General features: G+C 41.6%; 1 protein-coding gene across 6 annotated transcripts in view; it reads left to right on the top strand.

The window, feature by feature from the left end:
• The window catches only part of LOC147025159 (tetraspanin-4-like), a 292,907-nt gene extending 290,736 nt beyond the window's left edge, over positions 1–2,171 (top strand). For all 6 annotated transcript variants that reach the window (XM_085885833.1, XM_085885839.1, XM_085885837.1 and 3 more), the window contains one exon: positions 1,694–2,171. In XM_085885833.1, the coding sequence (XP_085741959.1) occupies positions 1,694–1,762 (69 nt within the window). In that variant the 3' untranslated portion in view covers positions 1,763–2,171. The remainder of the gene's footprint in view (positions 1–1,693) is intronic.
• Positions 2,172–12,050: the final 9,879 nt, after the last annotated feature.

The following is a 12,050-nucleotide window of genomic DNA, read 5'->3' as shown; positions in this document are numbered from 1 at the left end:
TGAATTACCACATACGTTTTCCGTCCAGAGAGCAGCTCGGCACGATTTTGGGATGCGGATGGACACAGCTCAGTGTCAGAATACAGGAAGGGATTTTCTTTTATTCTATCTTTCCCCTTGTCTGTTCTTATAACTGTGTGTGGAGGTGTCTCAAAATTAGCTTGAGTTTACCTCATTTTTTTCTTATCACGCATTGATTTATTTCCATTATAAATATTTGATTTCTTTTCATTAAACCCTTATTTATTAAAGATTTGTTGTGTTGTCCATTTGCGGTGGGTACGAGTAGAATCTCCATCTGCTACGCGCGCCATAATCCGCTAGGAACTCGGCTATTCGCTTCCAAGGGAAATCATTCGGCTATCCGTCCAGGTCGTTCATAATCGGCGTGGACACGACAATAATTCCAAGAACCATGCAATATTTAGATGTATTGCATGGCACGTGTTTTGGGTTGAAGAACATTCCACCCTTACAGGTATATACCATCATGTCCATCAGCTCATCTTTATCGTCACCATCATCAATATTGCCATCACATTATTGGATGGAGTTCATCATCATTAGTTTAAAGGTAAATTTCATGATCTTAATAAGTCAAGAAAATAAACTTTATTTCATGTTCTTCATGAAGGAAAATATGCCTGTTTTGGCTTAATGGTTAAGGTGGGTGGCTTAAGATCTTAGGGTCTTGAGTTCAAGCCCCTGTTGTGTCAGCAAACACCAGGTGGGTTGCCTCTCATCCTTCTGAGATTGGAAAAATGAGTACCAGCTTAATGGAAACAAGGACATTGCATCAGTGGCAGAGCTGTGTCCCCAGAAAATGATGCAACCAGCAGCCACAGGCTTCATATGAAATCATAACAACTCAAGAAAATAATCTTCATTTTATGTTCTTGATAGAGGAAAATAATCCATTATTTTATGTTCTTAACACTTGATTCATAAAAACAAATAGCACAAAAACAATGCACAACTTGAAGGGCACTCGGTGGAGCGCATACCTCCGCCACGCAATGCCTGATCCACGAGAACATATCTGGCCAAACACATTTTTGAATGAAATATCATGCTATACAAGATGACATCGTTTTTGGCCCTATCTCTCAATGGTGAAGAATCGCTTTAAAAATTCTCGTAGTCTGCTCCGGATCCGGATCTTCACCAAAATCTAATCATTTCGTCCTTGTCACACACCGAACCTGTCCACAAAATTTATCCGGATCCGTCCACAACTTTTTGAGATATTCCTGTCCACAGACAGACAGAAAGGGGTGAAAACATAACCTCCTTCACCTTCGGTGGTGGAGGTAAACATGTTATATAAAGGTACAGTTTGGACAAATTTTAAAGTTGAAGACCCTTACCCTATTTTCCCGATTACTCGCTAAATTTGCGTATTTGTGGTTCACAGGAATTTTCAAAAATGTAACCCCCACAAACGGCAAAGCCCTCCTGTGTATATACTTGAACACTGCACAGAGTATCATCTTCTATGAATTCTCCAGTTTTGCTCCGTTTCAAGTTATCTTCATCAATTACCGTTTTCCCATTCATGTTTGTGCTGGTGGCAATGTTTGATATTCCTATCTCCAATTGCAACTGCACATATGCGGTCCAGGTAAGCATGTCCCTTGCACATGAGAATTTTGCATGCAGTTAAAGCAATTCTGTCCCCCCCCCCACCTTACAGGTGCTTGGCATGGCATTTGCCATGGTAATGTACTGCCAACTACGGAAGGAGAGCAGTAAATACTACTAACAGTGGCTGAGCCGACGGCGCTTCACACATGAAGACTGTCGTGTGCCGGTTGTTTTCTAATATGCGAATTTTTTTTTTTAATTTTTTTTGTTTCCCCCATTCTCACAACTAAAATTACTTACTCCTTAAATCACCACACTTTCATTTCCCACCAAAGACTTCTTCATTGCAGAATTGCTTGTCTTTTCCATTAATTGATGATTTAAGTCGTTTGAATGATTTAAGTCTTGTTTTATACTTATAGACTTTTACTCCATATCAGAATAATTTAATTGACTCTTTCTCTCCTCGCTGAACGTCCTTCTTGTATATTGTTCCATCCAGATGTATAAGCGATACTATAGCCAGGACTTAAGTTACATTTTTAATATTTTGTCTGGAAGTAAACTTTGAATTTATCGGCCTCGTTTGCCTTTGTTCTGTGTGTTTGTGGGTTTGGGGGGGGGGGGAACAACACAGTTTGCCATTGGCAGCCTCTTTCTCTATGTAGTGACCGACATCTTTGGCATCATGAAACAAGGGCAAAAGACAATCACTGGAATGTTCTCTCCCATCACTTATCTTTGCACCTGAGTTCCGAGGAATCTTCGAAAGTCATGCAAGTCACTAAGAAACCAGGCCACTGTGTGAGGATAAACTCTTGAGACACTTTGATACCTTAGGGTTAAATAAAATAAAAGCCTTTGCTAATGAACACGATAACCTCTGACCTACATCTTGCAAATGAGTGATGTCTCCACTGGCATGTTGTTTCCCAGGGCTTTTAGGTTGAATCTAGGTTTCCACTTATGAAATCTGCTGAGTGTCACAGCCTAAAAGATAAGCAGTCGAGGTGTTCTGTGTGAGTCTTATTTCAAATACGTTATTGAACCTCCATTTGTAGGATGTAGTAATCACCTCACCTCCCCTACCCCCCCCCCCCCAGGAATGCATATATAACTAAAACACATCCCGAGATGTAAAGCTTGCCCGCATCTGCTCTGAACTCAGACTAAACTTGACGAAAACAACAGCTTAAAATAAAAAAAAAATGTAAAATTTATTCATTCGTGTTCTCCATACTCTCATAATAAAGGCTTGTTGAAAATTGATGACAAAAGCTCGAATGGTAAAACCAGAAAGCATCTCAAAATGCAAGCAGACAAAATAAAGAAACATGGAAGCAATTACAAAAACCCAGCTATCTCGCGCTGGCGCGTGACAGATGAGCTAATGCCTATTTGTACTGACTGTGACTTTACCCTTTGATATTTTGATCCAATTATGAATTAGTCTTCTCCATATTGTCATAATAAGAGTTTGTTGAAAATTTGATGACAAAAGCTCATATGGTATAAAAGTTATGCTCTGCACGCAAACGCGCGCGCGCGCACACACACACACACACACACACACACACACACACACACACACACACACACACACACACACACACACACACACACACACACACACACACACACACACACACGATGGCGGCATGACAATTATGCCTCGTTTCTCCCTCCCTGTCTTTCTCGAAGATTCCCTTGCCTGAACCCACCTGTGATGATTCACATATCTCCATCACAAAGAGGAAAGATGTCAAGACCTTGAAATGAATGCGAGAGAGTAAAGGCAGCAAAGAAGGAGATGAGGATGGAATTGAGAGGCAGCAATGCACGAGGTGGCATGATATGGTGCAGCAGCCTGTGCCTGGACCGCCAATAAGGGAACGGCATGGCATGCCTACGAAATGTAGATGTGCAGTGCTTGGAGAGATGGCACTACTTGGAGCCAAAGGTGAGACAGGCATGCACGGTTCATAGCAGCAAGATATGCGACCGAGTGAAGCAGCAAGACTACCATCTCAGTTGGGAGATAAATGGACCATTCGATGTCGCTCAGAAGAAAAGGTAAGCTGACGCAAGTGAGACCATTGGGGTGGAGATACCGCTCGGTGCGAATGGCTGAGGGTGGCCCTGGGAGGCCTCGAGTAGGTCTTTGGAGGCCGTGAGGAATGGGCACGTCACCACTGTGGAGAAGGGGAGGGACGAGGTTGTAACAGAAGCTCTGCTTGTGATGCACTCTCTGTAAGAGGAGACAGGTGTGTTGGAGAACATTTTTTTTTTTGAAAACTCCAAACAAAGAGTCACAGGCCCTCTACGATCTACAGAGAAAGATCTGTGAAGCCTTTGCAAACACATCAGGCAGCTGGGTGTATCTTGCTAAGATAAATGGTTACACTTTCACTAAAAAGGGGCAGAGCCCTCGGTCAAAGCGCAGAGCTCAGACGATGCTGCCTGTCACAAAGGAAAGGCCTAAGCAGGAGAGCAAACAAAGATACAATGAAAATTGGAACGCTGGGGTAGGGAGGATGTCCGCAGAGCGACCAGACCAGAAGTAGGTGATCTGCATTTGAAGCGTGGGGGATTGGCGGTGGCAGAGACCGATTCATGACGACAGCACACACACAAAAACAGACGAAGAAAGGACAGATGATAATGGGCAGAAGGACAAAGGGGAACAGAGGGGGAGAGGAGAGGAGGAGAAGGAGGAGGAGGATGTTGAGGAACAATTTGATCTGTAAGAAGAACTGTTTAATGAGATAGAGGATGTGAGAATGACACCAACTGAATAAAGACGATGACTAATCCGATGACATGATAACAAATGCACAAAAACACGAATCAGAAGAACAAACAAATCTTTAAACATCCTGTCTTACTCTCCAATCTCTCTGCCTATTGCATCCAAGGGCAACACCACACATGGCTTTCTGACGACTTCCACTCTTATAGCCAACATGTGGCACTCAAAGGAATCCTTTCATTTCTTCTCTCTGTCAAGGCTGGAGTGCCCCCATTGCAGTGTTTTTGGGCCCAGTCTTATTCCTGATCTTCATCAATGATCTCTCTGTGAAATCCTCTATCTATTTGATTATGATTTCAATCTCTGCCATGCCGTCCCTCATCCCACAGACTGGTAGGCTGCAGCCTCTTCCCTGTCCTCAGACCTTGAAAAAAATTCACAAGCCGGTCGACCACTTTGAATATGTATTTCAATCCTGACAAATCTCACACTCTCACGCTCTCACTCGAAAGGAACCGTTGAGCAAACCACCCTATCCACTTTCTTAGCAATCCTCTTGAAGAAGTTCAGTCATTCAAACTACTGGGTCTCATTTATGAGCCATGATATTTCTTGAGCAAACCACATTTCAAAGTTGACCTCCAAATCCAGCTGCCGACTGGGGAACCTCCATCATACAAAGTCCTTCTTTGGCACAACTGAACTCCTATCCACTTACAAGGCCCTCGTCCACAGCTTGATGGAGTACTGCTCTCCCCTCTGGGTTGGCTCTCCTACCTCACATCTTCTCCCCTCTGGGCTGGCTCCCCGACCTTACATCTTGCTCAGATTGATGCTGTGGAAACCAAGGACTTTAAGATTATTGAAATCTCCCACTATGAAGCTGAGTCTATGGGCCTATCACTTTGCCATCACAGAGGGGTCGGTAGTTCCTCTGTCTTCGACTGCTTGCCTCCTTTCTGGTCTTGCACCTTCTGCTTTTTTTCAGTGCTTTGTCCCCCCCCCCCACCCCAGATTTCTGCAGGTCTCAAATGGTCCACCATCAACCACCTTCTGGTGAAACGACTTAAATCCAGGATTACTGCTCACCTCCACTCATTTATTCCTCTTTTTTCCCCCACCTGTGGAACCAACTTGCACATTGTCTTCAATGTCATTCTCCCTCCAGGTCGTCAAAGCAGCTGATCACCACCATCTCAGATCATCCCCAATTCAAAACCATGATATTTTTCTACTCTTGTTAATCCCACCCAAATCCCTCCTCCTTCCAAATTTCCAGTTTTCCCTTCTTGGAGTTTCCTTCTGTATCCATCTTGTCCACTACACACTTCCTCTTCTGCCCCCATTCCTCCCCACACCCATTGTTTGTCGAAGTCTCCCTCTATCTTGGTCAACTCTGCTGTTGGTGTTTCCCCACCTCTCTCTAATGCTCCTTGTGTGTGTCTCTGCTGTTCCTTTTCTGTACTATTTTGCATGTTTTGCATCCTGTTTTTGTCTATTATGTCCTGACCCGTTCAATGTACTAGCTCTTCCACGAGCCGAACCAATGTAGCCAAAAAAAAATCAGCCCCCGGAAAACAAATAAACACAGAGTTTTTCAGTAGCACTGCTCATTCAGGAAAAAAATAACAGAACAGGCCCCACAAATAAAAACCAAGCACCATCATGGAAGCAAAGACTTTATCGATGATGGAACTGCTCAAAAAGGAGACAGGACAGATTCCACAATTCCAAAGAGTAAATTAAAGCCCAAAACTAAGAGGAGAATCCAATATATATATATATATATATATATATATATATATATATATATATATATATATATATATATATATATATATATGTACTGTATATATGTAAATTGAAGATAAAGACCTTGAGTTCATGGTTGCTGAAAACAAGCTCAAAATAGAAATGATAGCAAGGAAAATAAAAAGAAAACTATGATGAGGCCAACAGCAGAAGAAAACAAGGTCAGATGTTTGAAAACAACCCAAAAATATTCTTCCGTGAACTGGGGAAATAGAAGCAAAATGTGCTATTCCCTCCTGAAAAAGATGAACTGCAATGATTCAGGAAAGGAATTTATGAAGATTAAAAAAATAATACAATAAGGATGTGGAATGGATCCGAAACCTGGAAGAGAATAAGCAACATCTTGAGGAAATGCCCCCAGTAATAATTGATTCAGGAAAGATAAGACAACAACTTGCAAAAATGGGAAACTTCAACAGCTCTGGCCCAGATGGGATTCCGAACTTCAAGCTAAAGCAATTTGATGCTCTCCACGTTCACCACCCTCGAGCATTCAATTAACTAATCCAAGGGGATCAGGAAATGGACGAATGGCTCACAGAAGGTAACAACACATTCCTCATCCAAATATCTGAAGAAACCCAACTACTTCACAAACGTTTAACAAGAATCATCACAGAAATGAGACATGCCACCACCTCACAGAACAGAAGGGATGTAAGAGAGGATGCTACAGAACAATAGACCACCTACTACTAAACAAGGCCACACTCAAAAACTGCAATAGGATAAAAAACAAATTGTCCACAGTATGGATAATCAATTTTAAAAAAAGCTTTTGACAGCATCCCACATCCATGGATGAGAAAGTGCATGCAAATGGAAAATATCAATCTTGAAATAATCAAGCAGGTTGAGAAAGCAATGCGTTTATGGAATACCACACAAATACTGCAGCATTCAGATGGAAAAATCAAAATACCAGGAGTGAAGATATGATGTGTGAGCTTCCAAGGAGACAGTCTTTCCCCCTGCTCTTTTTCCTGGCTCTGGATCCACAAAGTCAGTGGTTCTTAACCATTTTCTCAATAGGGATGGGCAAAGGTCAACAATAAATGATCACGGACTGCCAATTGGGAACCACATAGTTAATGGTCTTTACTGTCTATACTTCAGCATGTCATAAATCGAGAATAGCAGTTTACAGTTTTATATATATATATATATATATATATATATATATATATATATATATATATATATATATATATATATATATATATATATATATATATATATATATACATATATATATATATATATATATATATATATATATATATATATATATATATTATATATTCTGTATCTTCTTCTTCTTTCGGCGAGCTCCCGTTTGGGGTCGCCACAGCGGATCAACCGTCTCCATTTCGCTAACCCGGGCCTCAACTGATCCGGTGTGGAAATTCGTTTTGTTGTCCGCATAATGATTTGGCATAGGTTTTTATGCCGGATGCCCTTCCTGACGCAACCCTGGTCGCCTCTTACGACACACAGGGATATGGTACACCTATTCTAACCGGGGCATACACCGGGCCCAGTACAACTGGTACTCATTTCGCCGACCTCGGAAGGATGGCAGGCTGAGTCAACCCCCTGGTGTTTTCGACTTGGTATATATATATATATATATATATATATATATATATATATATATATATATATATATATATATATATATATATATATATATATATATATATATATACATATACATATACATATATATATATATACATATACATATATATACATATATATACATATACATATATATATATATATATATATATATACATATATATATATATATATATATATATATATATATATATATATATATATATATATATATATATATATATATATATATATATATATATATATATATATATATATATATATATATACCTGGTGTTGGCGCAGTGGTTAGGGCAGCGGCTTGGGATCCAAAAGGTCCTGAGTTCAAGCCCCGTTCGGCCACTGAATTAATACACCAGGAGGTTGACTCAGCCTGTCATCCTTCCGAGGTCGGCGAAATGAGTACCAGTGCACTGGGCCGGTGTATACCCCGGTTAAAATAGGTGTACCATATCCCTGTGTCGTAAGAGGCGACCAGGGTTGCGTCAGGAAAGGCATCCGGCGTAAAACATGTGCCAAATCACTATGCGGATCATACGGATGATCCGCTGTGGCGACCCCTAACGGGAGCAGCCGAAAGAAGAAGAAGAAATATATATATATATATATATATATATATATATATTAATTCAGTGTCCCAACAGGGCTTGAACTCAGGACCTTTTGGGTGCCAAGCCACTGCCCTAACCACTGTGCCAACACCAGGTATATATATATATATATATATATATATATATATATATATATATATATATATATATATATATATATATATATATATATATATATATATATATATATATATATATATATATATATATATATATATATATATATATATATATATATATATATATATATATATATATATATATATATATATATATATATATATATATATATATATATATATATATATATATATATATATATATATATATATATATATATATATATTTGCTTAGTTTAGCTGCCCCAGGCAAAAATGCTGCCGTTAGAACGAGAGTATATGAGAGTAGTACTCTCATATACCATAGTTGGTAAGAGGTCCCATTACAGTCATCTGCAGAAAATTACTGCAGGAAAGGAATGCCTGGGCATTTGGAAATTGCATATTTTAGCTGTCTCTGATGTCAACCACCTTGAGGTAAACATGAAGTGCCTGATGGAATTGCTTGAAAACTTGTCGTTGTGCCCATTGCCAGGAAAAAAAACAATGACAAAATCCTGCCCCTTGCATTGACATGCCATGTGCTGTCACAGCGTGTAAAAGCAGATCAAACCTTAGGCTTGGTCGGAGGCTCGCACTGGGTTCTTTGCTTTTTTTTGTGAAAAAATAATATCTACATATATATATATATATATATATATATATATATATATATATATATATATATATATATATATATATATATATATATATATGCAAAGTGTAACAAGAACCGTTCGCAGTATATTCATGACCATACACAGTTTGAAGAGGAACGGATTCCGATTGCTACATAGGTTCTACTACTCATGAAAATTCATGAACAATCCATCCTTGGTGTTTCTGAACAAATTCAGTTACGATTATTTAATTAACACAACAAACATGTTTTGTTTCGGAGTATATTACAAAAGGATTGTTGAGCAAGTGGTGTCACTTTAAGTTGATTAACCAGATGACGGGATTGGGGCAAAGCCTTTGGGACCACCATTCCATTCCTTGATGATCAAAGGAAAACCATGGGGTGAACCTCCAGGGTCAGATTGCAGTGGTGTGTGTCGGAGTGGTGCTGAGGTGTCGTCCACCAGACGACGGTCTCCTTGGGTTAACCTGAGGCGGTCCCTTCGGGTGGGTGCCTGGAATGTCCTATCCCTAAGAGAGGATGACCACCTGTCTCTGTTATCATCTGAGCTCAAGTGTTTGAACATAGGTATTGCAGTACTCTCTGAGGTTCGGAGATTGGATAGTGGTGAGATCATGGTGGGTAGTTACACCTACTATTGGTTTGGTCACTCTCGTGGTTACCATGCCCAAGGAGTTGCAGTAGCTGTGTCCAATAAGCTGACTCCATTGATAATTCAGGTAACACTGGTCAATAAGCGTATTATGAGACGAAGGATTCGTCACTCTTGGGATGTCATTTCCCTGGTCTCATCGTGAAGGACACATTCTATGCCATGCTCAAATCTGTGGTTGATCAGTGCCCCAGGCGAGATACTCCTCGTTTTTCAGGGATTTCATTGCATCGATTGGAACTGATAGGGATGGTTATGAGACATGTGTTGGTTCACATGGGGCTGGAGCGGTGAACCAGAATAGCACGAAGTTCCTTGACTTTGAAAGAAGGCATAGACTTCGGGTGGCTGGCTCATGTTTTCAGCATGTATAGGCTCATTGCTGGACTTGGTATTCCAATGCTGGTGGTGTGGAAAAGGAGGTTGACCATGTGCTCATTGATCGTCACTGGAGAATGATCCAGAACTGCAGGGTCTCCCGGAATGCTCAGTTCCTCAATACCAACCACAGCCATGTTGTAGCAACTCTGAAGTTGCAGCTTAACTCCGGGAGAATGGGACCATCCCAGCCAAGGCTGGATGTTGGCAAGCTCAAGGATGAGAGGGTAGCTGAGGAGTTTGAGAATAGGCTGAGTGGGGTTTGGGGGGGTCTGGGTGCTTCTGGGAATCCTGAAGAGTTGTGGAGTGTCTTCAAGACAACCATCCTTGAGGTTGCCAATGGATGTCTTGGAACTCACTGCCGGGTGAAGAAAAATTTTGTCTCTCAAGGGACAATGGATACCATTGACCAGTCACAGGACCAGGCTTAATGGCAGAGTTGAGCTGTTCAGGGAGCTGAGGTGTAAAACCGAGCATGCGCTAAGGGTGGACAAGGATGCCAATGTGTGTGGAATCTGTGATGGAGTAGAGCATCACCTGTGGTCAAGTGATTCTCATCCTGATTACAGGGGAAATCACGCATTGCGTTACTCCAAGCCCGTCCCTCTGTGTGCTGCAGTTTAAGCAGAGGATGGTGGGCTCTTCACAGAGGATTCCGAAGTGAAGGCCCGCTGGGCCAGTTACGTTGACTGGCTGTACGAGGCTGATCCACCAGTTGTTAAGTTGGATGTCAGGGGTGTTACTATCCCTATTGCTCACCCTCCAATCAACTCTGATCAACCTTCATTTGTGGAAACACAGGCTGCAGTGAGCAAGTTGAAATGGGGTAAAGGTCCTGGGATCTGTGACATCCATGCTGAACTTCTCAAGGCTGGTGGAAATGCTGTACTCACATCGTTACATGCAGTTCAGTGCTCTGCCTGGATCACAGGCATCATCCCAACTGACTGGAAGAGGGGCATTGTTGTCCCTCTCTGGAAAGGGAAGGATGATCACCAGGACTGCAACAACTACCGATGGGGTGACACCGCTCTCAGTGCTGGGCAAGGTCTTTGCTTGGATAATTCTTGATAGGGTTCGCTACCATCTGCTTGAGCATCAACATCCAGAGCAGTCAGGCTTCACACCAAAGAGGTCAATGATTGACCATATCCTTTCTCTTCGTGTCCTCACCGAACACAGACGAGAGTCTTGGCAGGGGCTGCTTGCAGCCTATGGTAATCTTGGCAAAGTGTTTGATTCAGTGAATCGGGATGCCCTCTGGAGGATTATTGGTCTTCGTGGATTGCCATCAAAACCGATCAATCCGATGTCTGAACTATAGTCTGGTACTGAGAGTGCTGTGAGAAGTGGTGATACCATCTCTGACTTATTTCCAGTTATTACTGGAGTTTGTCAGGGGTGTGCACTAGCCCACACAATTTTCAGTGCTTGTATGGACTGGATTCTGTGGCGGATGGTGGAGAGATCAAGCTCCGGTGCATCATTTGGGAATGTCAAGATCTCTGACCTTGATTTCGTAGATTAATTATGCAGTCATCTTTGCGGAGACTCTAGATATCCTTTTAGGGGCCCTCGAGGTGCTGAGTGAGGAGTCAGAGCCGCTGGGATTACAGGTTTCCTCAGTCATTACAAAGATCCAGGCTTTCAATGACATATTGGATGCTGCTTTCTTGTCTCTACCTGTTTGTGGTGAGGACATTGAGGCCACAGAGAGATTTACTTACCTCGGCAGTGATATTCATAACTCTGCTGGCTGTGAACCAGAGGTCAACAGACATCTGGGATGGGCCTAGGGAGTCGTGGATTCACTGGATCATGTGGTGTGGCACTGCCGGTACCTGTGCAGGAGGGTGAAAGTCTGAGTCTTCAGGTCCTT

The sequence above is a fragment of the Eptatretus burgeri genome, chromosome 6 (assembly GCF_056783735.1).
Source record: "Eptatretus burgeri isolate ZD-2024b chromosome 6, Ebu_testis_v1, whole genome shotgun sequence".
Lineage (NCBI taxonomy): Eukaryota > Metazoa > Chordata > Myxini > Myxiniformes > Myxinidae > Eptatretus > Eptatretus burgeri.
The sequence above is the reverse complement of the archived record's forward strand: the minus strand, read 5'-3'. Positions and strand labels throughout refer to the sequence as shown.